Source organism: Elgaria multicarinata, chromosome 10 (assembly GCF_023053635.1).
Source record: "Elgaria multicarinata webbii isolate HBS135686 ecotype San Diego chromosome 10, rElgMul1.1.pri, whole genome shotgun sequence".
In the NCBI taxonomy this organism is placed as follows: Eukaryota; Metazoa; Chordata; class Lepidosauria; order Squamata; family Anguidae; genus Elgaria; species Elgaria multicarinata.
This window is the reverse complement of record NC_086180.1, coordinates 12,739,593-12,767,291: the sequence shown is the minus strand read 5'-3', so window position 1 is coordinate 12,767,291 and position 27,699 is coordinate 12,739,593. Positions and strand designations below refer to the sequence as shown.

The window sequence follows — 27,699 nt, the reverse complement described above, 5'->3', positions numbered from 1 at the left end:
CTCCTAGGTATGGAAAAGATAAAAGATCAATATGCAAGATTGCTTAGTGTGACCCTATGGAAAGGAGGACAGGGCTCTTGAATCTTTAACGTTTGCATAGAAAAGGGAATTTCAGCAGGGGTCATTTGTATGCATGCAGCAGATGGTGAAATTCCCTTTTCAATACAATAGTTAAAGCTGCAGGAGTTATACTAGCATGACCAGATACAAAAGAGGGCAGGGCTCCTGCACCTTTAACTGTTGTGATGAAGAGAGGATTTCACCAGGTGCTGGTGCATGCATACAAATGACAACTGCTGAAATTCCCATTTCTATGCAACTGTTAAAGATACAGGAGCTCTGTCCTCCTTTCCATATGGTCACCCTATGCAGCAGTGAAGTCAGTTTACTACTAAAAATCATACTTGACTTCTCCCCACGCCCTCCAACACACACACGCACACGCGCCTCTGATATTTAACTGAGCATTGCTGCTGTTCTTAGAAACCTTAAGGGTTTGAAACTTGCATCTTTTTCAAAATGAAAATTCTCGGAATGATACATTTTTGTATTCGGTACATTTTTCCACCCTTGTGACTGCTATATTATACCTGTAAGTTTGAACAGAATGTTAACAAACAAATATGTATACATATTTGAAATAAGATCATGCTAAATATCTTCACATATCTTCTGGTGGAGTTGTCCATTTGATAACATATATCAAACTGAGGTTACTGAGCTTGTATAAGGACAACAAAAAATTTGGGCATCATACTATATTGCAAATTTGGGCATCATACTATTTTGCATCATACTATATTGCATCATACTGTATTGCAATAATGCTATATTGCAAATTTGGGCATCATACTATATTGCAAATACTATATTGATTTGTATCTACAAAAGAAATGCATAATTACAGCAAAAAAACTGTATAAGCCTAGGATTGGAAACTCATTTCTATTCTGACTGCTAGGGAATGGCTTCTTAATTGGGGATTGCTGGGGTGAATTATAATTTTTTTGGCTAGAGTTTGCCAAAGGATTGGGGATTGATACTAATTTACATTATACTTGAACTGATACTAAAAGAATGTAATGCTGGAAAGAAATGTTTTGATGATTTGCTTTCTTAAATAAAAATGAAAGAAAGGGGGTTTATGCATTTGTATGGTGCAGTCATGAAATATACTTATATACACACACACACACACACATCTGTTGGTTCTACTGGGAAGGGTGCATACATCAAAGTTCGAAGCATCTTGTTCTAATTAATGGACCTGCTGATGGTTCCATTAGGTGTAATTCCTAACGGTGCACCTCTCCTGGTATGAACCTGCCCATGAATTATGGTCCAGAAAACTTTAGTTATTGGGCAATATAGAAATGTAATCAATGAAATGAAGCTGAAAGTATGAAAAGCAAGAGGTCTGATCCACCATCATCACTCCTTGCCTCTTTTTCCCCACTCTGTGCTTAGGGAGACCTTTCCAGGGCAGTCGCTGGTTGAGGGAAGTGGGGATAGCAGTGTTCATGCTGTCACCTTAAGGTGTTGCTCCAGGGGCCTCCATTCTTTTCAGGCAGCTTTAGGTTTGCTGGGCTAGCAAGCCAAAAACCGCAAAGGGAGGCGATGGGCAAATTGGAAGAGTTGGGGTGTTGCTGCTTGGCAACTGCAAGCCTTTCCATGTGCTTCCTGTTAACCTGGAAGTAATAGGAGATGTTTGTGTGCAACCACTCCCATGATTCCCTCAGTTTCTCCTCAGCTCCGTATGGGTGATCATATGGAAAGGAGGACAGGGCTCCTGGATCTTTAACAGTTGCATAGAAAAGGGGATTTCAGCAGGCATCATTTGTATGCATGCAGCACCTCGTGAAATCCCCTTAAAACTGCAGGAGCCCTGCCGTCTTTTGTATCTGGTCATGCTAGCATAGCTCTTGCAGCTTTAACTGTTGCGATGAAGAGGGAATTTCAACAGGTGCTGCATGCATACAAATGACCCCTGCTGAAATTCCCTTTTCTGTGCAACTGTTAAAGATACAGGAGCCCTGTCCTCCTTTCCATACAGTCAGCCTAGTGCCAGTTAACCTGGTCTGAGCTGGCAAGAACCCCTGGTTGGCACCATAACGTCATTATTTCAAGTGACTGCCAGGATGGGAAAAGTTGCAAGAACATCCCCATCTGACAGCCCTTCGATTCTGCCATTTGTGGGTCCCTATCGCAAGTACCACAATGGGTTACCTGGTTAATCATTCTATAAGGAGTGAAATTGTGTATTGACTTTATCTGTGTAAGGGTTTTGAAGCTGCTTTGAGAAACTAATTCTCTCTCTCTCTTTCATTGCAGGGAACACAGACCCCGAGTCAATGTTCATATTTTGGACAATGGCACAAAAGTGTCTTCTTTAAATCCAAGGACGTTTTTCTTTGAACGAGAGATGTCAGTGGGGGACCCAGAAGTTGACCAGTTCAGGACCGTGAACGTGCCTGCAGTGGTGAGTCTGGTAGCTGGCAAAGGAAAGAACATATACTGAGGGTCAGTTTGATCCCTAAACTATCCCCACTCTCTAAACTAGAGAGTTGGACTGTGTGACCTTAGGCAAGCCAGTGGCCTGGGTTCACACATAATGCTAGCCCATGGTTTATTTAACTCATGGGTTGTTGAATCCTGGGTTGTTGTGATGTGCAAGCCCAGTTGCACTAACAAACCAAGGTTTGTTAACCACAAAAATGCAGGAAGGCCCCATTCACATGTGCACATGGGAAGGCTGAGTAAGGGAACTTTGGAGCAGGACGGGGTAAGAAAACCAGTGCAAGGGGTTCCATCACATGACCGGCAACTACTTTTCATTATAAGATAAACAAAGAAACAAAACGAACAGTTCAGATTACAATAAAACAGTTCAATACATTAAAAACAAACAAAAAATGGATAAAATATTTGAGTATAAAAACAGCAAGGTAGAACTTTATCTCACATGAACTAATTAATAAAAACAGCACAGGGCCAATCAAATCTCTCAAGGGTGAGAGTTCTACGACCTGGGTTGGACAACAACTCCCATCATCCTCCACCAACAGCTGGGGAGCGATGGGACTTGAAGTCCAGCACATCTGGAGGGCATCAGGTTGGGGAAGAGGCAGCGCTTTGAATTGCACCTAGAAACAAACTGGACGCCGGTGCAGATGAAACTATATGAACAGCCTCTTTTTTAAAAAAATTAATGGATTGTTCTATACTTTGTAGAATTGCAGCAATCTAAAATCATCGTGTCTCAGAAAAAATATAACAAATTGCAAATCTCAGTTCCTCCTTGCTATCCCCCCAGGTGTGTGAAATCACAGTGTTATCTGTGTCCTTTAACAGCTGAGAGACTCAGGCCTTTGCTAGACGAGGGTTTAGCCTGGGCTGATACCTGGGCTCACCCCTGTGCGTCCAGATCACACACAGGGGATCCCAAGGTCAGCCTGGGCTAAACCTTCCCTTGGCCCAGGAAAACCGGCACTGGTTGTGGCCCGGTATTTCCGCAGCCCCAGGCTGAGCCCAGGGCTGCGGAAGGTCTAGCCGGTGCCACGGCTTTTCCCAGCTACGCATCTTACTCGCAAGTAGCCGGGAGAAGCTGTGCCCATTGGGCTGGGGGGAGAATCGCGGGGGGAGGGAGATCGGAGCCAAGGGGGGAAATCGCGGGGGGGGAGAGATGGGAGCGGGGGGGGGAAGAGCTGACCCAGCGGGAGAGATGGGGGGGAACACCGGAGCCAGGGTGGGGCGATCACAGCCGGGGGTGGAGGGAGATCAAGGCCGGGGGGATCGGAGATTGAGGCCGGGGGGGCATCAGACATCGGGGGGGAATCGGGGGCAGGGGGGAGCAGTGAACCCTTTTAAAGAAAAACCTACCTTATCGTTGGTGCGTTCCTGCACACATGGCCCCTTTAAATGTAAAAAAAAAAAAAATGACCGACGTGACGGGGCTTTCCTTTACCCCGTCGCGTGTCACATGTAGACAGGAGCAACAGCCTGCGCTACTTCTAGGGCGGGCTGGCCCCTCCACACGCTGGGATTTAAAGGTGGTCTGGCAAGGCCCTCAGGTAGCAAATGCACAACTTTAAACTTGTCCAACAAGGCTCAGATCCTTGTTACTATGTGTAAAGGTCAAAGTTGTGTTTCCGAGAACTTGGGTTTTTTTGCGCGTGAAGCCATTTAGCCTGGGAGTTTTATGGCTGCAGCGATGCCTCAACACTTGTTACCCCATTGAGCAATCGAGGGAGGCTGTTGAGTTTGTCCATGACTGCGTGTTATTTAGCTGTGATCTGGCTGGGACAAATTGCTTCCTGTCAGTGAAGAAGCCTCATTTAAAGCTTGCTGTGTCAGCTTCTCAAACTCAGCTGACTCTGTGGCAATAACCTGGGTGTTGTCAAAAATTTAACCGCAAAGTATACAGGCCCTCATTATGTTTGTTTGGTCCTGATATTATTAGCACTTAAGTAGCACATTTCATGAGCTTCATGTGCATTATCTTGGTATTCCTTACAAGAACCCTGTGAAGTAGGCCAGTGTCATTATTTCCACTTTGCACGTGTGCTTCTGAAAGAATGGCAGCTTGCTGAAGGCCACCCAGTGAATTCAGGGCTCAGTTGGGATTTGAACTGGCAGTTTATATTTATATTTAGATGATTTATTTAAAAAGGTACACACTGCTTTTCTTTATAAAATAAACTCAAAGCAGCTTACAAATCGTTTATAAATTACATAAAACACAATAAAACCAGTTCAAATTAAATTATAATCATTTTCAATTTCAATTTGCCAGCTCTCAGTTCATACTCTTAATTGGTACACCACTACACTGTGTGGACTCAAATAAAACTACACTAAAGGTCAAGGTCATCTAATTCAGTGTTGTAGTTTTTCAAATTGTGGGTTGGAGGTCTCACATCATTTTCAGGTGGGCCTCGGTGCTGTAGCCCACCCAATAATTCCAGCAGGAGGAGAGATGAAAGAAATTGGTAATGTGGAAGGAGAAATTATAAGATAAGTGTGAAAGGAGAAGGATGGTGAAATGACTTGAAATAAGTAAGACAACTTGGAAAGGGATGTGTGGGGTGGATGAAAACTGTAAAATAAAAAGTCTTCCACTTGGAGCCTCTGGGCAATATCTGAATGGGCCATTATGCAAAGAGGAGTCACCGCTGATTCAGTTGTACAAGTGGCACCCATTGCTTGCACAACAGGGATTTCACTCTTCCTGTAGGGACCAGAAACACTCGTTTCTGAAACAGGACCCGCCTGTTAACCCATGGCGTGTTCTTGGGGCTGTTTAACCCACGATGGGTCGGTGTGTTGTCCGAACCCAACAGAGCCAACCTATCGTGGATTGCAGCAGTTAAGCTCGGCAAAAATGGGGGGGGGGAGCCCTGGTGCTCTTCCTGAATGATCTCTCCCATGCTGCAGTGACAGCCCCTCCTCTGATGCTCAAACGGCACTTGCTCGTCAACCCTTTAAAAGAAAAAGTTGGGCCCCAACATTTGCACAAATAGGGTTAGAACTTTTTTTAATTACTTTTTGGCCCTGGGAATTTGCCAAAATGTCTTCATTATTGTTTTGGGGGTTTGGTTTTCCGCAATTGCGCAACTGCACTGTTGTGGATGTCAAATATAGAGAGAGCTTTGCCTTTCCTGTTGCTTTGTATGTTTCAGCTGTCAAAGGGAACCAACTGCAGTATGAAACTTACAAGATAATTGACAAGGAGAGACTGCATGTAGGCTGATTTGACAGCCACTGATGGTGACAGGTGGGGAAAGGGGGTCAAGATCACCCCCTTAGGAAGGTGACCCCCAGGGTTTTAAGTGTTGGGGGTGCCCTGCTTCCATTCCACACTTCCCCGAGTCTCCAACAAGTGCTTTTAAGGGAGATCTATCCCCCCTCTCCCAGTTTTCACAGCTCCCTTCGCAGTGCCCATTTGGAGTTTTGGGGTGACCCAGCAAAGCTATTCTTTCATTAAGGCAGCTGTTGCATGTCAGAAGTCCGTACTAGATGGCTGCCTCTGCAGGAAGTAATAAGGATGTGGTTTACACATCTCTGAACTATAGTGTGTTTCAGTATGAATTTAAAAGAGCAGATCTGAGTAGAACAACTGCAAAGAATCTGCATTCTTGTGCCGTTGTTAAGGAATCAGGCGGGTGTCTATACAACACCGTGTTGGAAGGGGATCAAAGGCCACAGCGTCGCTGCTCTAGTGCAAAATTGAAAAGGCAGGAGGGAGCGTGGGCTGTCCGGCTGGAAAAATCACAGCACTGGCAGCCATTCCATTGTCAAGTCCCTGCCCTGATTTCTGCGCTTACCCAAGCTACGCCCGTTGGATAGTCCAAACCAAAGCCCAGAAACAATTGGAGGGAACATTGGAGCAAAGGTTAAAATTGAAGTAAATCAAGACTTTGAAAATGTGCAGTTTCGGGTTGTGGAATCCCAGTGTGGCTGTGAGTTGCCAGCTGCATACTTTGACCAATGCCGCACCACTGCACAGCCACTGCTGTTTTAATAGAGCATATAGACTCGCACACCCCACTTGGTATTTTTCTCATGCCTAAAATGTTTGGGACTTTTAAACCACCTTCCTTTGTAGGCATCAAGGAGTGTCGTAGCTAAAAGATACATTGTTTGGGGTGTACCTGACCAACGTCGTGTTGGTCAGCGTGTTCAGAAGAGGGCAACCACGATGATCAGGGGTCTGGAAACAAAGCCCTATGAAGAGGGGCTGAAAGAACTGGGCATGTTTAGCCTGGAGAAGAGAAGATTGAGGGGAGACATGATAGCACTCTTCAAATACTTAAAAGGTTGTCACACAGAGGAGGGCCAGGATCTCTTCTCGATCCTCCCAGAGTGCAGGACACGGAATAACGGGCTCAAGTTAAAGGAAGCCAGATTCCAGCTGGACATCAGGAAAAATTTCCTGACTGTTAGAGTGGTACGACAATGGAATCAGTTCCCTAGGGAGGTTGTGGTCTCTCCCACACTAGAGGCCTTCAAGAGGCAGCTGGACAACCATCTGTCAGGGATGCTTTAGGGCAGATTCCTGCATTGAGCAGGGGGTTGGACTCAATGGCCTTGTAGGTCCCTTGCAACTCTGCTATTCTATGATTCTATGATCAGTTCCTTTGGAGAAACTTGGTGGAAGTTTGAGACTTGTTTCAAACTATATTCCTGTTCAGATATTCTTCCCCCCACCCCACAATAATACAAAAGAAGAAATCAGGAGTGGTTCTAGATCTCATACTGTCTCTCTGGCCCTTTCTACATCTGGCCCTTTCTACTCTGGCCCTTTCTCCCCTGATGCCCACACCACCCACGGTTCTGGGGATCATCCCAGGATTGTGGGAAGAATCAGGTTTTCCCAGGGTTTGTTTGTCCCTAGGAAAACCCGTGTCCACACACCCCTGCCCCCAGAAGTTCCTGCACATATTTGCGTGCACAGGGACTTAGCCGTGACCAGCCTGGAGTATCAGGCTGGTGTAGAAACGGCCTCTGTTTCCCCTCCCGTAACGGAAAATAAATGGCTGACTGAACCAGGAGTTAAAAATAGGCTTTAATGACACAGGGTTAGGAGTGACCCCACTTCCTCCAAACCCAATGTGAAATCTTCTCATTTCGTTGTTCTCCTCTTCCCATCAGAAGAGGTTCACATAATCCGGAGGCCTGCTTCGGTGGTTGCTCCCTTGATACAATACCCGGTCAGGGAGGAAATAGGGTGAATATAGACCCTGAGATTTTAAAAGCTGCTCTAGATCTCGTGTTTTATCCATTCGGGGGTGGGGGGGATGCATCACAGTTTAAAGTGAGAGGTGGCCTCATGGTTCAATTTAACCCTTTAAGGATTGTTCCCATCAATTTGAAGAGACTTTTTTTTTTTTACTTTTGAACTGAGTCACCATCACTTTTCTCTAAACGACGTTGGTAGGAACCATGTGATGCAATATGATAACCGCAAACAAGCTCAGCGTGTTAATCTCCAGGTCGCTAACAGTATAAGTGTCTGGTTTGTAATTACAAATCTTTGATTTTAACCCTTTCCACTATTAATAGCACTTCTGTCAATACAGCTTTCGAAATTTGCTCCTTACATCTTGACTTCAGCTTTCTTTCCATGGGGAAAGCGCTGAACCAATATTGGCTGTTACTACATTCTTTACATAGAAAGGAAATATAGAAATTCTATAAATAAAGTTATTTTGCCCATATTATGTCCTGGAAATTGTGGCACCCTGGTTGTGAAATGCTGTCCCCAGAGAGACTCACTTGGTACCTATATTGCGGTCTTTATGGTGCAAAGTAAAGACCTGATTATTCTTTCAGACTTTTTTTTTACTTGTTCAGTTTTTGAAAACTGTGTTAATGCTTTTCAGCTCTTCTGTTGCTGCTGAGTTTTTTTAATTTAGTTGTATTCTGTTGTTTTTTAAACTATTTTAGGTGTGTGTGTGTGTGTGTGTGTGTGTGTGTGTGTGTAATATGCTTTTTGTGGTATATTTTATATGGTTCTAAGCTTTATTTTGTGAACTGCCCAGAGTGTTTCAGCTATTGGACGGTACTGAAATAAAATGAAAAAAACAGACCATATGTGAGCAACCCATGGCCCAATGGCCATGTGCTGGTATCTTGCAAATTGGTTGCGTGAATGGGGTGAAGGGCATGGGGAGGGTGGGATAGGAGTGATGGGTATGCCAACCCAGGCTGTGCCCACCACCAACCCAAGCTCTGCAAATTGCCACATGCAGCCCTGGGGGGGGGGGGTCAAAAAAGTTGCCCACCCCTTGTTTAGATCATGAAATCTTGGTATGTTAACACTGTCATAAGTTCATATCCTATGGTCTGCCATGATTTTGGAAACCTGGGGTGTATGTGTTGGGGGAGGGGGAATTAGAGCATATAGAAGGTCCTTGCTTCCTATTGTTATCAGTCAGAAAAGATATCAGTAGCGTAGAGAGCCACCATCACTGAGAATAGACAATCCTGTGCTAGATGGACTAATAATCTCACTCACTAAAGTATTGCCCTATGTTCATATATATTTTCCCCTTCTATATCAGACTGCAATGGACATGGTGACAAAAACTAAGCTACGTCTCCCTGTAGAAGCTTTGCTCCTGCTATACGAAGAAGAGTTGTTCACGATGCGCTCGGCACATGAACTGTTGTGGGGTTACACGGACAAATTACTCAGCATGATACACCGGTTCAATCCCAAAATTGATTCGGAATTTGGCTTTTTTAAAAAGGTAAGCTTCATCTTTTTAAAGACCGGGATCGGATCTTTCCGGTTTCCTTTGCTATTTGGGGTCAATGCCAACTTTTCTTCCACCTCCTGCAGCCCCAGTAGAGTAAGGCCGTGAAAAACCTGTCAGCCATCATGTATTTTGCTTTGCACCAGTAACCAAGATCACAATCCCAGTATACAAATCTTCAGGGCAACTGTATTTGGTTCCGATTGTTCCATTGCGTGTGTGAGGGCTCATCTACACCAAACAGGATATTCCACTATGAAAGTGGTATATAAAAGGCAGGAGCCACACTACTGCTTTATAGCGGTATTGAAGTGCACTGACAACTGTTGGGGCCCATTGACACATACCATATACCGCTTTCATACCACTTTCATAGTGCTATATCCTGCTTGGTGTAGATGCGTCATGGGCCCCAACTGTTGTCTGTGCACTAGAGTACCACTATAAGGCAGTAGTGTGGATCCTACAGTGCACGTCAATATCGCTATAAAGCAGTCGTGTGGCTCCTGCCTTTTATATACCGCTTTCATACCACTTTCATAGTGGAATATCCTGCTTGGTGTAGATGAGCCCTGAGAGAGACACACTTGAGGGACAGCTAAGAAAATGTGCTGTGTGGGACCATGGGATTCAACTCAAAGGAGCTGTCTCTGTTTTTCTCCTGCCTTCATTCTGTTTAATCCAATTGAAGAAAAGGGAAGAAGAAAAGAACGAGAGAGAGAGAGAGAGAGAGAGAGAGAAAGGACAACCTAAAGAAAGGAAAGGAACCTCTCGTGCAAGCACTGAGTCATTACTGACTCTTGGAGGGACGCCAGTTTTCGCTGACGTTTTCATGGCAGGCCTTATAGTGGGGTGGTTTGCCGTTGCCTTCCCCAGCCATTATTACCTTTCCCCCAGCTAACTGGGTACTCATTTTACCGACCTCGGGAGGATGGAAGGCTGAGTCAACCCGAGCCGGCTGCCTGAAACCAGCTTCCGCTGGGATCGAACTCAGGCCGTGGGGAGTTTCAGCTGCAGAAACTGCTGCTTTACCACTCTGCGCCACACGAGGCTCTCTAAAGAAAAGGAAAGGAAAGAAAAAAGCTCTTCTTGCTTCAGAACAGCCCTGCTGGATCAGACCAAGGGTCCGTCTAGTCCAGCGTTCTGTTCATATAGTGGCCAGCCAGCTGCCTGTGGGAAACCCACAAGCAGGATATGTGCAACAGCACCCTCCCACCCATGTTCCCCAGCAACTAGTGTACATAGGCACACTGCCTCTAATACTGGAGGTGGCATATAGCCATCAGGGCTAGGAGCCATTGATAGCCTTCTTGAGTGCCAGGATGGCATGTGGGCCTGACTATGTCCTCACTAGGCCGATAGGCCCTCCTTAGCAGTGCCACAAACCGCAACTGCGTGGCTGACTTGGAGAATGTGTGCCACGAGGCCACCGTCCACAGAACATAGCACTGCTTTTATTCTTTTCTTTCTCAGGGTGCCTGTGGTTACTGTGCTAGTTTCTTCTCCGCCCTGTTGGCATATTGGGGAATATGGGGACTGCTAGCCTAGATAGTCATGGGTGCTCGCGATGTTTATAGCTCTGGAATTAGATCAAGATCTGTTTGTCTTTTAAAAGCGCTGCTCAGCTAAGCCGTGTTTTGCTCCTGGTGGCATCTCATCTGCCCATGCGATCTTTCCCCATACCGACTTCAGCCCATCCTTGAGTTTGACATCTGGCAAGGCTGAAAGGCCTCTGACCTGTCTGTCAAGTTATTCCAGCCTCACTCCTATAAAGTGCTCCCCCTTCAGTGAGTCCACAGCCACCAAATCTCCCCTCCCAGTGGAGTTGCTCCATTGCCTCGTAACACAGTGAAGCATTCGGGAATTCTTGCCTCCCACTTCATTCCACCCCATTCTAGGGTACCCCTAGATCCATCACTGTTGCTGGAGGCCCAAGTGGCCACAGCAGCTCAGAGTGTCTTTTACCAGCTTTGCCTGGTTTGCCAGGGACAGGGATAGCTTGGCCACAATGGTACAGGCATTAGTAACCACAAGTCTGGATTACTGCAATGCGCTCTATGTGGGGCTGCCCTTGAAACTGCTCAGAAGCTGGAGATAGTGCAGAAGGTAGCAGCTCGGCTGTTGTGGGGAGCCGCCCCTTTCCAGCATGCAACTCCTTTGCTGAGGGAACTGCACTGGCTACCTATTTGCTACCAGGCCAGGTTTAAGGTTCTAATACTTGTGTACAAAGCCCTAAACAACTTGGGACCAAGATACTCTAGAGAGTGCTTTCTACCTTACCACCTGGCCCGGTCACTGAGGTCATGTTCCTGGTGGTTCCACATTGACCTATGGTCCGATTGGACTTCACCAAATGCAGCGGCCAGATTGATAGCTGGAACAGGGAGGTTTGAGCATATAACACCGATTCTGGCCCGCTTGCGTTGGCTGCCTATACGTTTCCGAGCCCAATTCAAGGTGCTGGTTTTAACCTATAAAGCCCTACATGGCTTGGGACCGCAATACCTGATGGAACGCCTCTCCCGACATGAACCTACCAGTACACTGCGCTCGACATCTAAGGTCCTCCTCCGAGTGCCTACTCCGAGGGAAGCTCGGAGGATGGCAACAAGGGAGAGGGCCTTTTTTTGTGGTCCCCCCCCCCGACTGTGGAATAATCTCCCCGATGAGGCTCGCCTGGAGCCAACACTGTTATCTTTCAGGCGCCAGGTCAAGACTTTTCTCTTCTCCCAGGCATTTAACAGTATTTAACAATGTTAGTTTGTTTTTAACGGACCCCAGAACTGTTGTTTTTAAATGGATACTAATGTTTTTATACTGTTGTTTTTATGTTTCTGATGGGTTTTAAATTTTGTATACTTTTTAATGTTTACTGTTTTTAACTGTTGTAAACCGCCCAGAAAGCTTCAGCTATGGGATGGTATATAAATGTAATACATAAATAAATAAGGGAAGAGCCTTCAGTGTGGTGGCCCCCTTCCTCTGGAATTCCCTGCCTTTGTAGGTCAGGCAGGAGCCAATGGTGTCTCCTACATCATTTTTTCAGGAAGCTCTCCTTGAGTGACCAGAACTTGGGTTTTATCAGAACTCTGTTCTTTTAAAACTAGCAATTTTAACATCATGTTTTTATTCTTTCGTTCTATCTGTTGATCACTCCAAATCTTTTGAATGTGGAGTGGTATATAAATATTAGAAATCGATCAATCCATTGCAAAAGCACCAAGAGATTGAAATCTCTCTCTCTCTCTCTCTCTCTCTCGTGTTTTCTTCTCTAGGATAATGGGACGGATGATGGCAAATACATCATGCTAAGTGGAGAAAAGAACTACCTTGACTTCACAAAGATTGTTGAATGGAACGGGAAACGGTAACGTTCTCTATTTTTTTTTTAAAAAAAAGTGTGTGTCAAAGTCTGCATTTCATAAGCCATGTTTCAAATTTCAACCCCTTGTCCCATTTTAAAGCTGCATGAACTGGCACCAATGGGAGTTATTTCCACACACATCCATGTCCTCACCAGCCCCATGGAAGGGGGAGTATTGAAGTTTATTTTTTCAGGGGTTGCAACTGGGGTGGGGAAGGATAAACCTCTTCTCTCAGCACACTGCAGTCTGCTCCCCCCAGTTCTTCTGATTAGCGGAAGAAAAGTTGGGTTCACCTACACCAGCAGCCCTTTGGGGAGTGGGAGAAGGACGATCACAGAGTTTTCCACTCCCGGGATTGTCCCTCAGGGGCCACCCGCCAGCGAGTTTTCCCGGAAGTAAAAGTTCCCAGGGCAACTTTTTTTTTTTTTTTTAAAGGAGACATTCGCGCAATTGTGTGGGTGCGATCCTGTGCGAAGGAACGATTGGTTTTTTTAAAAAAATACACACACAACAAACTCAACGTTGGGAGACACTGAGTGCCATCCCAGAGATGGCAAAAATGCTCTCCCCCGGTGCCCACGGACTCTCTCCCCACAGCTCCGTGCCCGTTTCTGTAGGTGTTTAGCTGGCTAGTCTTCATTATTTAGCAAAGCCAGTAGCTCCAGCAGTAGTAGAATAACCCAGGGTTGTAGGAGTTCATTTCATTAAGGAATAAACGCCTCATTTATCAAGGCTCTTCAAACATATTTATTCCATAAAGTAAAGCATAAAACATAAAACTATATACAGAGCATTTCTTCTTACCGCTCCTCACAACCATCCAGAGAGAGAAAGAGAGATAAAATACCAAGCAAGCCTTTTAAACAATACATAACACCTCCCTTTTACTCACTTTGATCAAAAACACCTGCAGTTAAGGATGCAGTTAATTGGATTCAAAGCTTACACCCAATTCAAGTCCATTTCAAGTCTGATGCTAGAAGTCCTTCTTTCTAGAATACATCAACAGTTTCCTCAGCCCTTCTACTCATGGGGAAGAGGGAGGACCCCGGAAGGGAGAGCCACACTGCCCCCAAAGTTTGGGATGGTCCCAAGACTGGAGAAAAAAACGGGGGAAAAGCAGTCTCAGCTATCGCGGGAGGACTGAGTGCTCGTCCCTGGTTCAACCCAGCATCATTTGGACATGCACAGATGACCTCTTGACCACCCCAGGATAAATGGCAAGTGCAGATTAGGCCTTGGCGACAGAGCTGCAGGCTACATATTCAACATCACATGTGTTTTGTCCCTCAGGTCCATCTGGACAGAACTTTGACCTATGATGGGGAAAGGGGAGAAAGTGCTCTCTTTGGAATATTAGCACTAATCTGTTTCATATGAGGTCACCGGAAAACATTTATTTCGACTCACTCTGAAGATTTTAACCCTTCCCCCCCCACTCCCTATCTCTTCTCCCTACAGCTCACTAGACTGGTGGACATCAGCAACGAGTAATATGATAAATGGGACGGATGGGTCTACTTTTCACCCCCTGATTGACAAAGATGAACTCCTCTATGTCTTTGCTTCAGATTTCTGCAGGTAAGGCTGGTGAGACGTGCCCCTTTGAATTTCGGAACGCACCGGCCCATGTTAGCAGCGTGTACCAGTGAGGAATGGGTTTGGACTATTCATTGCATTGTATTGCACCATCCAGATTCACATCCCTTACGGTCTGCTTGAACATCTGATCTCATAATCCTCATTGTTGTTGAATTTGCATCCTTCATAATTGGTACTAAGAAGAATATTGGGATTTGGACAAGTGAGCATTGGCTTTGCCTAAAATCCTCCAGTGGGCCAAATATGTTCTCTTTTATTTTACCTAAACACCTTTCTAAAATCTCACATAGTGGGAGTAGAGCTAATGAATATAGAGCATTTGTTTATTCTCCTTTGGCCCTTTCTACACCTATGGGTGTAGAGGAAGGGAGAGGGGGTGATCCCGGACTTAACTGCTTCCAGGATTGTCGCCCTCAGTCTACATGGGCTGCACGACCTCACGGGTGTCGCACCTGTCGTGGCCGCCATTTTTTTTAAAGGGAAAGAGCTGGAGTGCACTTGCACTCCAGCGAAAATTAAAAGGTGTTTTTTTTTAAAAAAAAAAAGCCCTGCTCCCTACCCCACCCCCAATGGCCCTGGACTCCCCCCATCCCAACTCCTTCCGTCTGATGACCCCTGCTACTCACGGGGAAGAGGGAAGAAACCAGGACGGGCATCCATACTGCCCGCGGTCCTCAGGATCATCCCAGGACTGCATGTAAAACCGGGATAACTGAGGTCTCAGTTATCCCAGGGAAATGGAGGGATCACCCTCCCTGATCCCGGGATCCTGGGATGATCCCTCCAAAAAACTATGGTATAGTAAGGGCCTCCTTGTTTTGTCTTGTTTTTCCTGCTTGAGAAGCTGCCACAGCAGAGTTATCATCGGTTTAATCAGGGCAGCACCGTTTTGTAATACGATAATGCCATTTTCTGGGACTGCGAAGGAAAGAATCATGCAATGAATCACAGTTCCCTTTTGCACAATCCATTTAACTGCAGTGCACTTCAGATTAAGTGAAAGAGACAGCTGGTTGATGTGAGAATGGCTTGGGAAAAGATATAAATCTATACAACATCTTTGTAATGTGGAGGAGATGGGGAGGATCCAAAATAAGGCAGATTTAGAGAGAATTGGGTGTCTTGGGGAGATCTACACAATCACTTGCTTACAAGCCCAAAATATTCCCCGACTGTATGTAAACTTTCTTGGTGTAATGTTGAGGCACATGGATAACAGGGAAGCTTCAGATGACCTGGTTCATTAGGAGCCATGTATGTAAGTGCTCCTCAATTTAATTGAAGGGAGTGTTTCTTGGAACTGGAAAAAATTGGTAACTGCCTACCTACTTGTCATGTCACCACCCACCCAGCTAATCCACAAGGATACCTTTGAATTAGCCTATTGAACACCCTGACAAGATGAACGATCCATTCCTGAATTGTCCTCACCTACTTTCCAGTTCAGGGAAGTCAAACGATGAGGCCAATTACTCCAAGAAGCATTAATTACACTTTTCGTTTTGCACCCCTTTATTCAGGAGACTGAAACAAACTTAGGTTTGACCCTCCTGAGCGAAGCCTCTGAGCAATCAAAACCTTTGTGGTCCTTGTGTGAAACCCTGTAATTGCCTTGAAGTTTAAGTAGCTTTTGTTTGTTCTTAGTGTTCGGCAGACTCCACCCTGGTGTGTTTCAGCTCTTAGAATAAACCTGGGTTCAATTGACTCTCATCCTTGCTTCTTGTGACTCTTTACTCGCACGATTTCCAATCAAACCCATGCTTCTAGGAACAGGAGTCCCCTTTGGCTTTCCTATTGAACCACTTATTTGTCGCATTTACCTAAAGAGATCTTGTACACCCTTGGTCAGCTGCCCCTTAAGTCCTAGAGTTGGCTTCCGTAGGATCAGGAACACAGTTTGGCTTACACTGTAACCTTCAGTCCATGTGAGTGGCCAGCTCTGGACCGAAGGGTCAAGAAATGATCTAAGGTACTAGCACAGCTCCTAAACAGGCTTAAGGGAGCATTCAACTCTTTGGATTCTGTTGGAATCTCTGAATCTATTTTTAACTCAAATGGTTGAGGCTGAGCTAGGAAGAGTAATCTGTGCCCTCAACATTTTACTAACTTTTTGCAACCAATCTGGAAACGCAGTCCACCGGGGTCCCCTTCCTCTGAATCACGTAACTGTAGCTATTCCTTGCTCAATTTCCTTCCTTTCCTTGCCAGTTCTATCCATCTCTGCCCCTGCAGTCCAACTTTCAACAGCACTTGACTTCTTCTGGTCATTTAGATCGTAGCTAGATGGGGTGAAATCCCGGGGCGATCCCCAGGATCGTCCCTGTGCATTCACATGACACACAGGGGATCCCCGGATCAGGGAGGGATGATCCCTCGCTTGCCCCGGGATCTCACCCTCCCTTTTAGGCCCGGTTTTTCTGTGGTCTCAGGCTGTGGATGGGCGCTGTGGTTTGTCCCAGCTCCTCATAGTTCCTCGCGAGGAGCTGGACCTCCACACGGGGCGTAGAGCTCCTCAGAAGCACTGCGCCCATCGGGGAGGGTGGGATGAGCGGAGAAAGTTTTTTTTAAAAAAAGAAAACCTACCTTTTGCGTATGAGCGTTCATGCGCTGCTGTCCCTTTAAAAATAAAAAATGGCAGGCACAACACCTCTCCCTCTGAGCACGCCGTGTGTAAACAGAGAGGGGAATCTCGCGATAAAACCATCTTGAGATCTTCACTCCTCTGTTGCGGACTAACAGGTAGGTCTAGCTAAGGCCATAGACTCTTCCTTGTGCCACCTTCACTTCTTTCTTCAGCAATGCTAATTTCCCCAGTCTTCTTTTTTTTTAATTAATTAAGTCTGTTAGAACCAGAATGCCATCCCGTATGGTAGAGGAGTGGGTATACTAACTGAGCCATTTTTCTCCGCCGTAATGTTTGTGTGTATGTCTGTTTGAGAACAACCTTTGTAGGGGAACAAATCCTGCTTTGTTCTGAATTGAGCAGGAGTGGGGCCAGAACTACACCTTGTGTCAAATCATTATGAATCTGGAATAAAAAGCAGGATATAACACAATGAAAGCAGTGTATGGAATGTGGATTTTATTTATTTATTTGTTTATTTGTTGCATTTCTATACCGCCCAATAGCCGGAGCTCTCTGGGCGGTTCACAAAAATTAAAAACATTCAAAGTATAAAACAACAGTATAAAACCATAGTATAAAATACAATATAAAAGCTCAACCAGATAAAAACAGCAGCAATGCAAAATTACAAATTTAAAACACCAAGTTAAAATTTAATTATAGACTGTTAAAATGCTGGGAGAATAAAAAGGTCTTCACCTGGCGTCTAAAAGCATATAATGTAGGTGCCAAGTGAACCTCCTTAGGATTGTGCTCCTACAGTTATCAGTGCACTTCAATACCGCCATAAAGCAGTAGTGTAGATCTAGGCTAGGTGAGCTATTTTCCCCAAATTAGGACGACACTTTAAAAGTGTGTTTGAATTAAGTTCCACAACTGAGAAGTAGCAATTTCGCCATTTGAGTGAGAGCAGAGGGCATAAATCCATCATGCGCACTACACCTCAGGTTAATATTTTTATTTATTTATTTATTTATTTATTTATTTATTACATTTACATACCGCCCCATAGCTGAAGCTCTCTGGGCGGTTTACAAAAGTTAAAAACAATGAACATTCAAAAGTATACAAAATTTTAAACCATCAAAAATATAAAAACAACAGTATAAAACAGTATCCATTTTAAACAACAACAGTTCTGGGGTCCATTAAAAAACAAACAAACTTAGCATATGTTGTTAAATGCTTGGGAGAAGAGAAAGGTCTTGACCTGGTGCCAAAAAGATAACAATGTTGGCACCAGGCTAGGGTGACCATATGAAAAGGAGGACAGGGCTCCTGTATCTTTAACAGTTGTATTGAAAAGGGAATTTCAGCAGGTGTCATTTGTATATATGGGGAACTTGGTGAAATTTCCTCTTCATCACAACAGTTAAAGCTGCAGGTGCCCTGCCCGCTTTTAAATCTGGTCACTCTAGTATAGCTCCTGCACCTTTAACTGTTATGATGAAGAGGGAATTTCACCAGGTTCTCCTTATATACAAACGATGCCTGCTGAAATTCCCTTTTCTATGCAACTGTTCAAGATACAGGAGCCCTGTCCTCCTTTTCATATGGTCACCCTACACCAGGCGAGCTTCATCGAGGAGTTCATTCCATAATTGGGGAGCCATCTCTGAAAAGGCCCTCTCCCTTGTTGCCTGTAAAGGAAACCACACTCAGCCCAACCGGCTGGTCACTGGATTTTGCACAGATCTAGGAATAATGCACACAGCTCTCAAATTGAAAGGGTTAAGCCCAAACCTTTTATTGATACAGGCAGGGTATGAGGCAAGCATTACATCAGACTAACTACTAAAATTGACACATAAACTTCGAACCCCAAACCAGCAACTAAAACATGGTTACAGAATATACTTCACCGCAGCCAGGTGCCCGTCAGCTCAGCCCACCGTCTGACATTTTGATAGATACTTTTAAGGCCTCTGACTAGCTCACTCCTCCCCCTCCCTCCAGATGGGCCAGTTCCTCTTTCCAAGTTGCAAATTGCCCCAAGGCCACTGCTCTCGCCTCAACAGAGCCAGAAGATGGCTTTCCGCCTACGAACAGGTGGGGAGATAAGCGGCCGCTTTGCATTTCTATAACAGACAATGGACAAGAATGCATTTCTAAAAACAATAATTCTGAGTACGCTTTAACCCCTTCCTTACATTGCCATCCTCTGAGCTTCCCTTGGAGTAGGCACTCGGAGGAGGACCTTAGATGTTGAGCGCAGTGTACCGGTGTAGTGTGGGGCCAGTGTGGTGTAGTGGCTAGAGTGTCAGACTGGGAGTTGGGAGATCCGGGTTCTAGTCCCCACTTGGCCGTGGAAACCCACTGGGTGACTTTGGGCCAGTCGCAGACTCTCAGCCCAGCCCACCTCACAGGGTTGTTGTGAGGATAAAGTGGAGAGGAGGACGATTATGTACACTGCCTTGGGTTTCTTGCAGGAAAAAAGGTGGGATATAAATGCAAAAGCAATAATTCATGTTCATGTTGGGAGAGGCTTTCTGTCAGGTTAAAGGGTCCATAAAGGGCTTTTTATCCATGTACAGTCACGAGTAGCACGTGCATGGAAATGAAGACCTACAGCAATGCATGGAAAAATACCATGTCCTTGGAAAACTTCCCTAGATCCCAACTGTAATTTACTACAATTGGTCACAGATATGAAACAAGCATATAGATCAGTGGTTCTCAACCTGGGGCACTCCAGATGTGTTGGACTGCATCTCCCAGAATTCTGGGAGTTGTAGTCCAACACATCTGGAGCGCCCCAGGTTGAGAACCACTGAAGATGAAAGCTACTTCGTAGCATCCACCTCATTCTAGTGTTGCGTTCCAGCATTGCACCAAAAATTGGAACATGCAGAATAGAGGTTGGCTTAATTTAAATGGGCTGCAATCCCATAGTTGAGAGGGTGCAATATCTGTCCTCCCCTGAAACTGGGGCATTGTTAGACAATATAACTCTTGATATCCCCAAATATACCTCTTTGTTTTTTCTTTTCCCTGATAAATGACTGACCGCTGGTTGCTATTCAGTCATGTAGGGGAAAGTACAGCCATGGCATTGTAGAGAGCATTGTGCTTTTCTACATGGGGCATTTGTTTTGCACTTATCGTTCCTACTCACAGTTGTTCACAGGTTTTTTTAGACATGTCATACTCCTCCAGTTTTGCTTCTGTTTGTAAACATCACTTTCCACATGGGTTTTTTAGAGCAAGGGAAACGAGGTATTATTTCTGATTGGCAAAGAAAGTGCAATTTCCTTTTGTGTATATTTTGTGGTATATTCTGCTATACCACAATGCCACCTAGAGGTTATGTAGGAGAAAAGGAAATGCACCTCAATTCTGCGACAAAACCAGAAGTAGATGCAGCTGATTAACAGCCTCATGTAGAATAGCCTATTGTGGTGCATGGGAAAGCCGTCTTCCACCCCAACACTGAATCGTCCAGTGTCCATTGACAAGGGCTTCCCCAGAGATGCATAGCTGCGGAAGGGGAAAAGATGCAATTGTTTTTTAGGGCATTTATAGCCCACCTTTTCTTGAAGTAGCATAGGATGGGGCACATGGGTTTTCCCCTGCCCGCTTCCAGTTTATCCTTGCAAGAAACCTGTGAGGTAGACTGAAAGAATGTAAGCAGCCCAAGGGCATCTGTGGGCTTCATGGCTGGAAGGGGTTTTGAACCTGGGACTCCCCTGTCATGACACTCTTGGGGCGCAATCCTATACAATTCCCAGCATTCCCCAGCCCAGATACAATTCTGGGAGTTGTATGACTTTTTTCAGTCTAAACATGCATAGGATTGCGCCCTTAACAACGAACACTCTGGCTGTCAAGTCAGTATGCATGTGAGTGTGTGTTTAATCTAAGCCCACGATGACAGACTTTGCATTCTTTCTGCCCCTTCCAGGTCTTTGTACTTAACCTTTGACAGTTATGTGACGACTCAGGGAATCTCAGCCTACCGGTTTGTGATTCCCATGAAGATCTTCGCCAATGCCTCTGTGAATCCAGACAACGCTGGGTTTTGTGTCCCATCAGGAAACTGCCCGGGGGCGGGGCTCCTAAACGTTAGTGCCTGCAAAGAAGGTAAGCGAGCGCATAGCAGCGCCTGACAGGTGTAGACTTAGAATCATAGAATTATAAAATAGTAGAGTTGGAAGGGGCCTATAAGGCCATCGAGTCCAACCCCCTGCTCAATGCAGGAATCCACCCTAAAGCATCCCTGACAGATGGTTGTCCAGCTGCCTCTGGAATGCCTCTAGTGTGGAAGAGACCACAACGTCCCTAGGTAACTGGTTCCATTGTCGTACTGCTCTAACAGTCAGGAAGTTTTTCCTGATGTCCAGCTGGAATCTGACTTCCTTTAACTTGAGCCCGTTATTCCGTGTCCTGCACTCTGGGATGATCGAGAAGAGATCCTGGCCCTCCTCTGTGTGACAACCTTTTAAGTATTTGAAGAGTGCTATCATGTCTCTCCTCAATCTTCTCTTCTCCAGGCTAAACATGCCCAGTTCTTTCAGTCTCTCTTCATAGGGCTTTGTTTCCAGACCCCTGATCATCCTGGTTGCCCTCCTCTGAACACGCTCCATCTTGTCTGCATCCATCTTGAATTGTGGTGCCCAGAACTGGACACAATACTCTAGATGAGGCCTAACCAGGGCCGAATAGAGAGGAACCAGTACCTCACACGATTTGGAAGCTATACTTCTATTAATGCAGCCCAAAATAGCATTTGCCTTTCTTGCAGGCGTATCGCACTGCAAGAAAGGCAAACGCAAGTCCTGCTGCTCCCTACCTTTATGACAGGTCAGAAAAGAAAAGGAAAAACACTTTCCGGATCATTCTTTGGCTTTGTCTGCATTTTTGGGCCCATTACACACATTGCTGCCAAGGCACAGGAAGGGGAGAACCATTTGAGGCATCTTTACATAAAGGGGAACTTGTTTTGCTTACCCAGGGCTTTAATGCTTCTTGCTTTTTGGCATGATTGTGAGGGACTGCATTACATGGTCAGAGAGGAGCAACCCTGTGGTTTGAATTGAATACTTTCCCCTCTAAGCGTGCTCTGTTCACACTAGCGAGTAGATGTTTAAACACAAAACAATCTAGTCGCTAGTGTTTAAACACAAGCCAATCTGTTGTAAATTATTTCTGCAGACATTGTTACAGCTCCTCAAAGAAGGCCTAATAAAAAGCAAGAGGCCGAAACGCATTTGGCTTTTCTACAATAAATTTGTTTATAGCGTCCTGAGATTATTCTCTTCTTGTGTTCATCTTGGCTGCCACCTGGCTGGCATCCCTGCATACTGATTGCAGCCTCATTCTCTGAATGTGGATCCTTAATTTGACAAAACCAGCACCATCCATGCATAAGAGGGAGGAACTAGTAGGAAACCCAAGGTTTGCAAAAGTACCGAAGATGTTTTTCAGAACCCCCAGGGGAGTGGGGGAGAAATCCCCAAAACAGCCCAATGGGGACTGAGCATATTCAGTGGGCAAGGAATGGTAAAAGTAAACTTTTGGAGGAGAGGAATAGAAAACCAGAGGTAAGATGGAATGGAATGGAATGGAATGGAATGGAACGGAATGGGGTATCCTGGAAAAGGGTGGCTGGAGCCCTAAAAAGGTGTTCTCTGCGCTGCAACATTTTGTTGCCAGCCCCGCTTATCCCTACACCTGCTGTTGTGGCACCAGTCGCTACTGAGAGAGCTCACTTATTTATTTATTTATTTATTTATTTATTGCATTTATATACCGCCCCATAGCTGAAGCTCTCTGGGCAGTTTACAAAAGTTAGAATCAGTAAACATTAAAAACAAATATACAAAGTTTAAAAACATAAAAAGCATAAAAACAACAGTGTCCTTATAAAAACAGCTATCGTTGGGATGTCCCTGATTCAAATGTAACCTCAGACTTGAAAACTGCTTTTCTTTCAGCTCCACATGTGCAGTATGAGGATAATGATACCGGCCTACTTTATGGGGCCGTTGTAACAACCACTGAGATCATGTGCAGACCTGTGAAAACGTGAAATGTGCCATAGAAAAACCAACCAGTTATTATAGAAATTTTAAATACAGAAATTAGACATCTGACTTTCTAATCAGTTGATCAGTCAGGTACATTAAGATTGTAATCCGTTACGTTTGAGCAATGATACTGCGCTCTGGTTTAATGCATAAGAAGTATTTTAAAATTTCGTAAGTGACATGATTGCATGTAAAACTTCTCCAGGAGACCTTTTGGCTGAGGAACAGGCTAAAAATACGTTAAATAAATGATTTTTAACCATTGTTGATGCAGGTGCACCAATATTTTTATCACCCCCACACTTTTACCAATCGGACGAGAAGTACGTCAAGGCCATTGACGGCATGCATCCAAATAAGAAGGATCATGAGACGTTCTTGGACATTAACCCAGTATGTATACATGGCTACGTTCCTCTCTCTCAAATTCCATAGAGGTTGAATTCAAACATTATGATTTTGTTGTCAGAAATCTCCTCTGGTGAATTCCTGGTCTTCTTTCTCCACCTCCGCTTCCTTCTGTCATGCATGCCTCCTCCACTTCCTGGTTCACAGTAGTTTGCTCTGACATCTCGGTTGTGCAAACTATGGCTACCATGAAATCACTGTCCACGAAAGCTTATGCCAGAAAAAAAGGGTTAGTCTTTAAGGTGCCACAAGACTCCTTGTTGTTTTTGCTGCAATGAGCGAATCCAGCTACCCTTCTTGAAATCATTAAACCACAGTTTGCCTCCAAACCAGAGTTGGAGCCTCCATCAAACCATGATTTCTTATTCTGCGTGGAGGCAAACCATGGTTAGGAGAACCAAATGTAGGTGCCATGGCAAATTATAGTTACTGCAAACCAGGAAGTGAAGGAGGGAATCAGCGTGCACACAGGGGGCTTTGCTAGACCTACCTGGGAATCGGTGCTGGAGGAGCGGCGAGTCCACGCTACATAATATATAATATAATAAATGTAATAAATAAATAAATAAATAGCGTGGGCCGTCTCTCCAATCCAGACGTAAGATGCGATGGGCTGCAGGGAAGCCCTGTCGCATCCTCCATTTTGTTCAAGTCTTAAAGGGCCATGTGTGCACCAACGATTAAGGTGAGGTGTATTTTTTTAAAAAAAGGTTTCCCCGCTCCGCCCTCTGGCTCCGTTTCCTGCCCGACCTCCCCTGGGCCGTGATTCACACACCCCGATGTCCCCTGGGCTCCAATTCCTGCCCGCCCCCCCATCTCCATTGGCTTCCGTTTCCCCCCGATGTCCCCTGGGCTGCGATTCCTCCCCTCCCCCCATGTTCCCTAAGCTCCGATTCCCCCCCCCATGTCCCCACCCTAGCCCTGATGGCTGTAGCGCTCCTGTGGAATGCTGCGGCCCGTCTGCCGCTTTTCCCGGCTACTCAGGAGTAACTGCGGTAGCTGGGGAAAGCGGCGGAATGGGCTACACGCCCACAGTCTCAAGCTCAGCCCGGACTGCGGGAAAAACCAGGCCCAAAGTGGTGCAGTTTACCCCGATCCCAGGGAGGTTTGACCCCTGCCTGAGCCTGGGATCTTCCCCCGTGCGTCCTCTGGACACACAAGGACAAGCCTGGGCTTCACACCGGGCTAACCTGCTGTCTAGCAAGGCCCAGGGAAACAGGGCCTTGTTTTGACGCTACCTTCCTCTTCTCGAAACCCTGCAGCATCGCATCTGCGAGACGGGAATGCTAAATCTTGATTGCAGGAGGGAGTGGGGCTTTCCAGCTGAAAAAGCCGCTGTGCCAGCAGTCATTCGGCTCATTGAGCCCACCCTCTGTCCTACCCTGGGCCTTGCCCTCTGCCCCTGGGAGCGCCCCAAGCTTGAACCTGAAGTAAGACCACCACCGATAGACGGTGGAAAGAAGGTGGTGACCTCGCAGCAAAAGAAAAAGGCGCAGTAATTCAGCAACTTTTAAAGCGCCCAGTTTCAGGGGGAAAGCCTGTGGTGGCTGTGAGCTGCTGGCTGCATCGCAGGAGTTCACAAGCCCATGGTACATTCCTGATTGGCAAACTGTTCGAGTCCCTTTAAAAAAGATATATAATACAATACTACAATATTCACAACACAAGACAACAACAAAAGAATAAAAAAATACATGATACAATCTTTTTTATCCTTATAACATTTCTAACTAATATTTTATAACATTACATAACATATAGTGCACCCCCCCCCACCCCGGGATCTGTTCCTGTTTCCAAAATCTCATTGATTCTTCTGGAGGTGGTCTTCCACTTCCCCTAGATAATACATATTCTAGGAACTGATTCCAAATTCCCTCAAAATCATTTGTTTTTGTTATCCCTTTTCTTATTTTTCCCTTTTCTTATTTTCTTATTTTTATATTACATGTCAATTTATCATTTATAGCAATATCCCAAATCTCTTTATACCAGTCCTCAACATGAACTTGCAGTTTCCAGTTCCTAGATATAATCAACCTTGCTGCTGTCAGCAAATTCGTTATCAGTTCTTTTGTTTCTTTATTACATTTTAAATCTCCATATATTGATAGCAATGCCACTGTGGGTGTCTCTTCAGTCTCCATTCCCACTATATCATTTATCTCTTTAAACACCATTTTCCTCATTTTTTGAACAAATACACATTCCCACCACATATGTAAATACGTTCCTTTTTCTTTACATCCTCTCCAGCAATTTGCTGAGTTCAGCTTGGTTATTTTATTTAGTCTCCCCGGGGTTAGATACCACCTCCATACAATCTTGTAATAATTCTCTTTTATCCTCACTGACATACTTCTCAACACTCTTTGTCTCCATATTCCCTCCCAACTCTGTTGCCCTATTTGTATCTTCAAATCTGTTTCCCACACCATCTTACCCATATTCTCTGGCTCCCCCTTCCCAACCAATATTCTATATATTTCACGCATTAAACCTTTTATCATTTTATTTTCTCCTTTCTCAATTTCTCTTCTTAAAATGCTTGAGTCCCAAGTTGAGCTAGAGCTGCCGTTCCCAACATGGCGCCCTGCAGAGGTGTTGGACCGCAACTTCCATAATTCCTTGCCAACAGATTTTCTTTTTAAATCCTGGAAAGTTAAGCTCCTCCGACTTTACAGTGGCATCAAACAGAATTCCCTTCCTTTTCTTCCTCAGTGCATACAGCATCTGTTGCTGGATGGAGACTGAACTACTTTCTGAAACTTGGTTGCACAAAAATGTTACCGAGCGCTTTCTTTTTCGGTTTCCACTTTCTATATTTCCTTTCTCTCCCCTAAAGCACTAGCTCTGGCTTTAACTCTCGCAGTACAGTCTCCGGAGCCGGAGGCTGCAGTCCTATATACACTATCCTGGAAGTAAGCCCTATTGAACTCAGTGGGGCTTACTTCTGAATAGACATGTGTAAGATTGGGCCGCTCATCTGTTACTCTTTTATTTATTTATTTGGCCTTCTTCTATGCTTTGTCACTTTTCTCATCAATGCCTGAGCCCACACAATCTAGATTCCCATCCCAGCTTGTCGCTTTGGGTTCTTTGTCCACCCAAGAGTAAATCCATATTGAATTTGTGAGGTTGCTGTTGTTAAAAGAAATGTATGTCAGTGTAAAAAACTTAAATCAAATGCCCTTTCTTCTGCAGTTGACAGGCATACTGGTACAAGCAGCCAAGCGAATGCAGATCAATGTTTACCTTAAGCAACTACCAGATTTTTTGTAAGTATTCAGTGGCTTGTTAAATGATTGTTGTTGTCGTTGTTGTTTTCTTGCTTGTGGCAATTTTTCTAGGTGGACATGACAGGCTTTGCCAAGGGGGGATCTACACTACTGCTTTAAAGCGCTTTAAAGCGCTTTATAACAGTTTTGACAACTGTTGGGGCCCAGGACACACTGCATATACAGGTTTCAAAACGTTTTCAAAGTGCTTTAAAGCGCTTTAAAAGCAATAGTGTAGATCCCCCCCACCCCCCCGGTCATGCTGTCTTTTTCTGTTTCAGGAATTTCCTAACTATTGAGCATGTTTTAAGTACAACTGCATTCTGGATGTTGGTGTGGATGTGTTTTGTTAAGCCCAGTTTATAAAGGTTTTCTGTAAAAAACAACAGCCCAAAAAACCCTCTTTTTGGTCTATGGGGACATCTACACAGCGTTCCAAAGGCACCCTGAAGCCCCTTGAGGGCACCCCGAAAACGCTCGTGTAGTACGTACCTTAATCGTCCCCAGAAGAGGAGGAGGAGGAGGCGTGCTTCGGCAGCGCAGACTGCGGGCGGGCTGCTCCAGGCTCCGTTTCCCTTTAGCCAGCAGGCCCTGCGAGAGCTCCCAGCAGTGGGGCTGGGTCGTGGGAGGGAAGAGAGTAGACGGGCGAGGAAAGGGGCGGCGGCGGCGGCAGCAGCCCCTGCGCGGTCCCGGGGGCATGGGAGGCACCCTCCCCTTTCCTCGCCCATCCGCTCTCTTCCCTCCCACGACCCAGCCCTGCTGCTGGGAGCTCTGCTGACTAAAGGGGCTTCGGGGCGCCTTCGGAACGCTGTGTAGACGTGGCCTATTAGTCTTTGCTCTGTCACAGTGTCCTTTAGGTGGCGGTAGATTTCCAAAAATAGTCTATGGAGTCTGAGGAACTGAGGCAAATAGTGGTGACAAAAGATGAAGTTCTCAACCTTATCGACAAATTGAAAGCAAAATCACCAGGCCCAGTTGGTATCCATCCTAGAGTTCTCAAAGAACTCAAATGTGAAATTACGAACCTCATAAAAATATGCAACATGTCCCTAAGCTCAGCCTCTGTGCCAGAGGACTGGAAGATGGCCAATGTAATGCCAATTTTCAAAAAGGGATCCAGGGGGATTTCAGGAAATT

At 45.3% G+C, this 27,699-nt stretch overlaps 1 protein-coding gene across 2 annotated transcripts in view; it reads left to right on the top strand.

The window, feature by feature from the left end:
• Nucleotides 1-27,699, top strand: part of SCARB2 (scavenger receptor class B member 2) — a 59,466-nt gene that overhangs the window by 19,868 nt on the left and 11,899 nt on the right. For both annotated transcript variants that reach the window (XM_063135982.1, XM_063135983.1), the window contains exons 3-9: nucleotides 2,332-2,479; nucleotides 9,063-9,251; nucleotides 12,533-12,624; nucleotides 14,084-14,203; nucleotides 20,752-20,930; nucleotides 23,151-23,269; nucleotides 26,489-26,562. In XM_063135982.1, coding sequence (XP_062992052.1) covers nucleotides 2,332-2,479; nucleotides 9,063-9,251; nucleotides 12,533-12,624; nucleotides 14,084-14,203; nucleotides 20,752-20,930; nucleotides 23,151-23,269; nucleotides 26,489-26,562 — 921 coding nt within the window. The remainder of the gene's footprint in view (nucleotides 1-2,331; nucleotides 2,480-9,062; nucleotides 9,252-12,532; nucleotides 12,625-14,083; nucleotides 14,204-20,751; nucleotides 20,931-23,150; nucleotides 23,270-26,488; nucleotides 26,563-27,699) is intronic.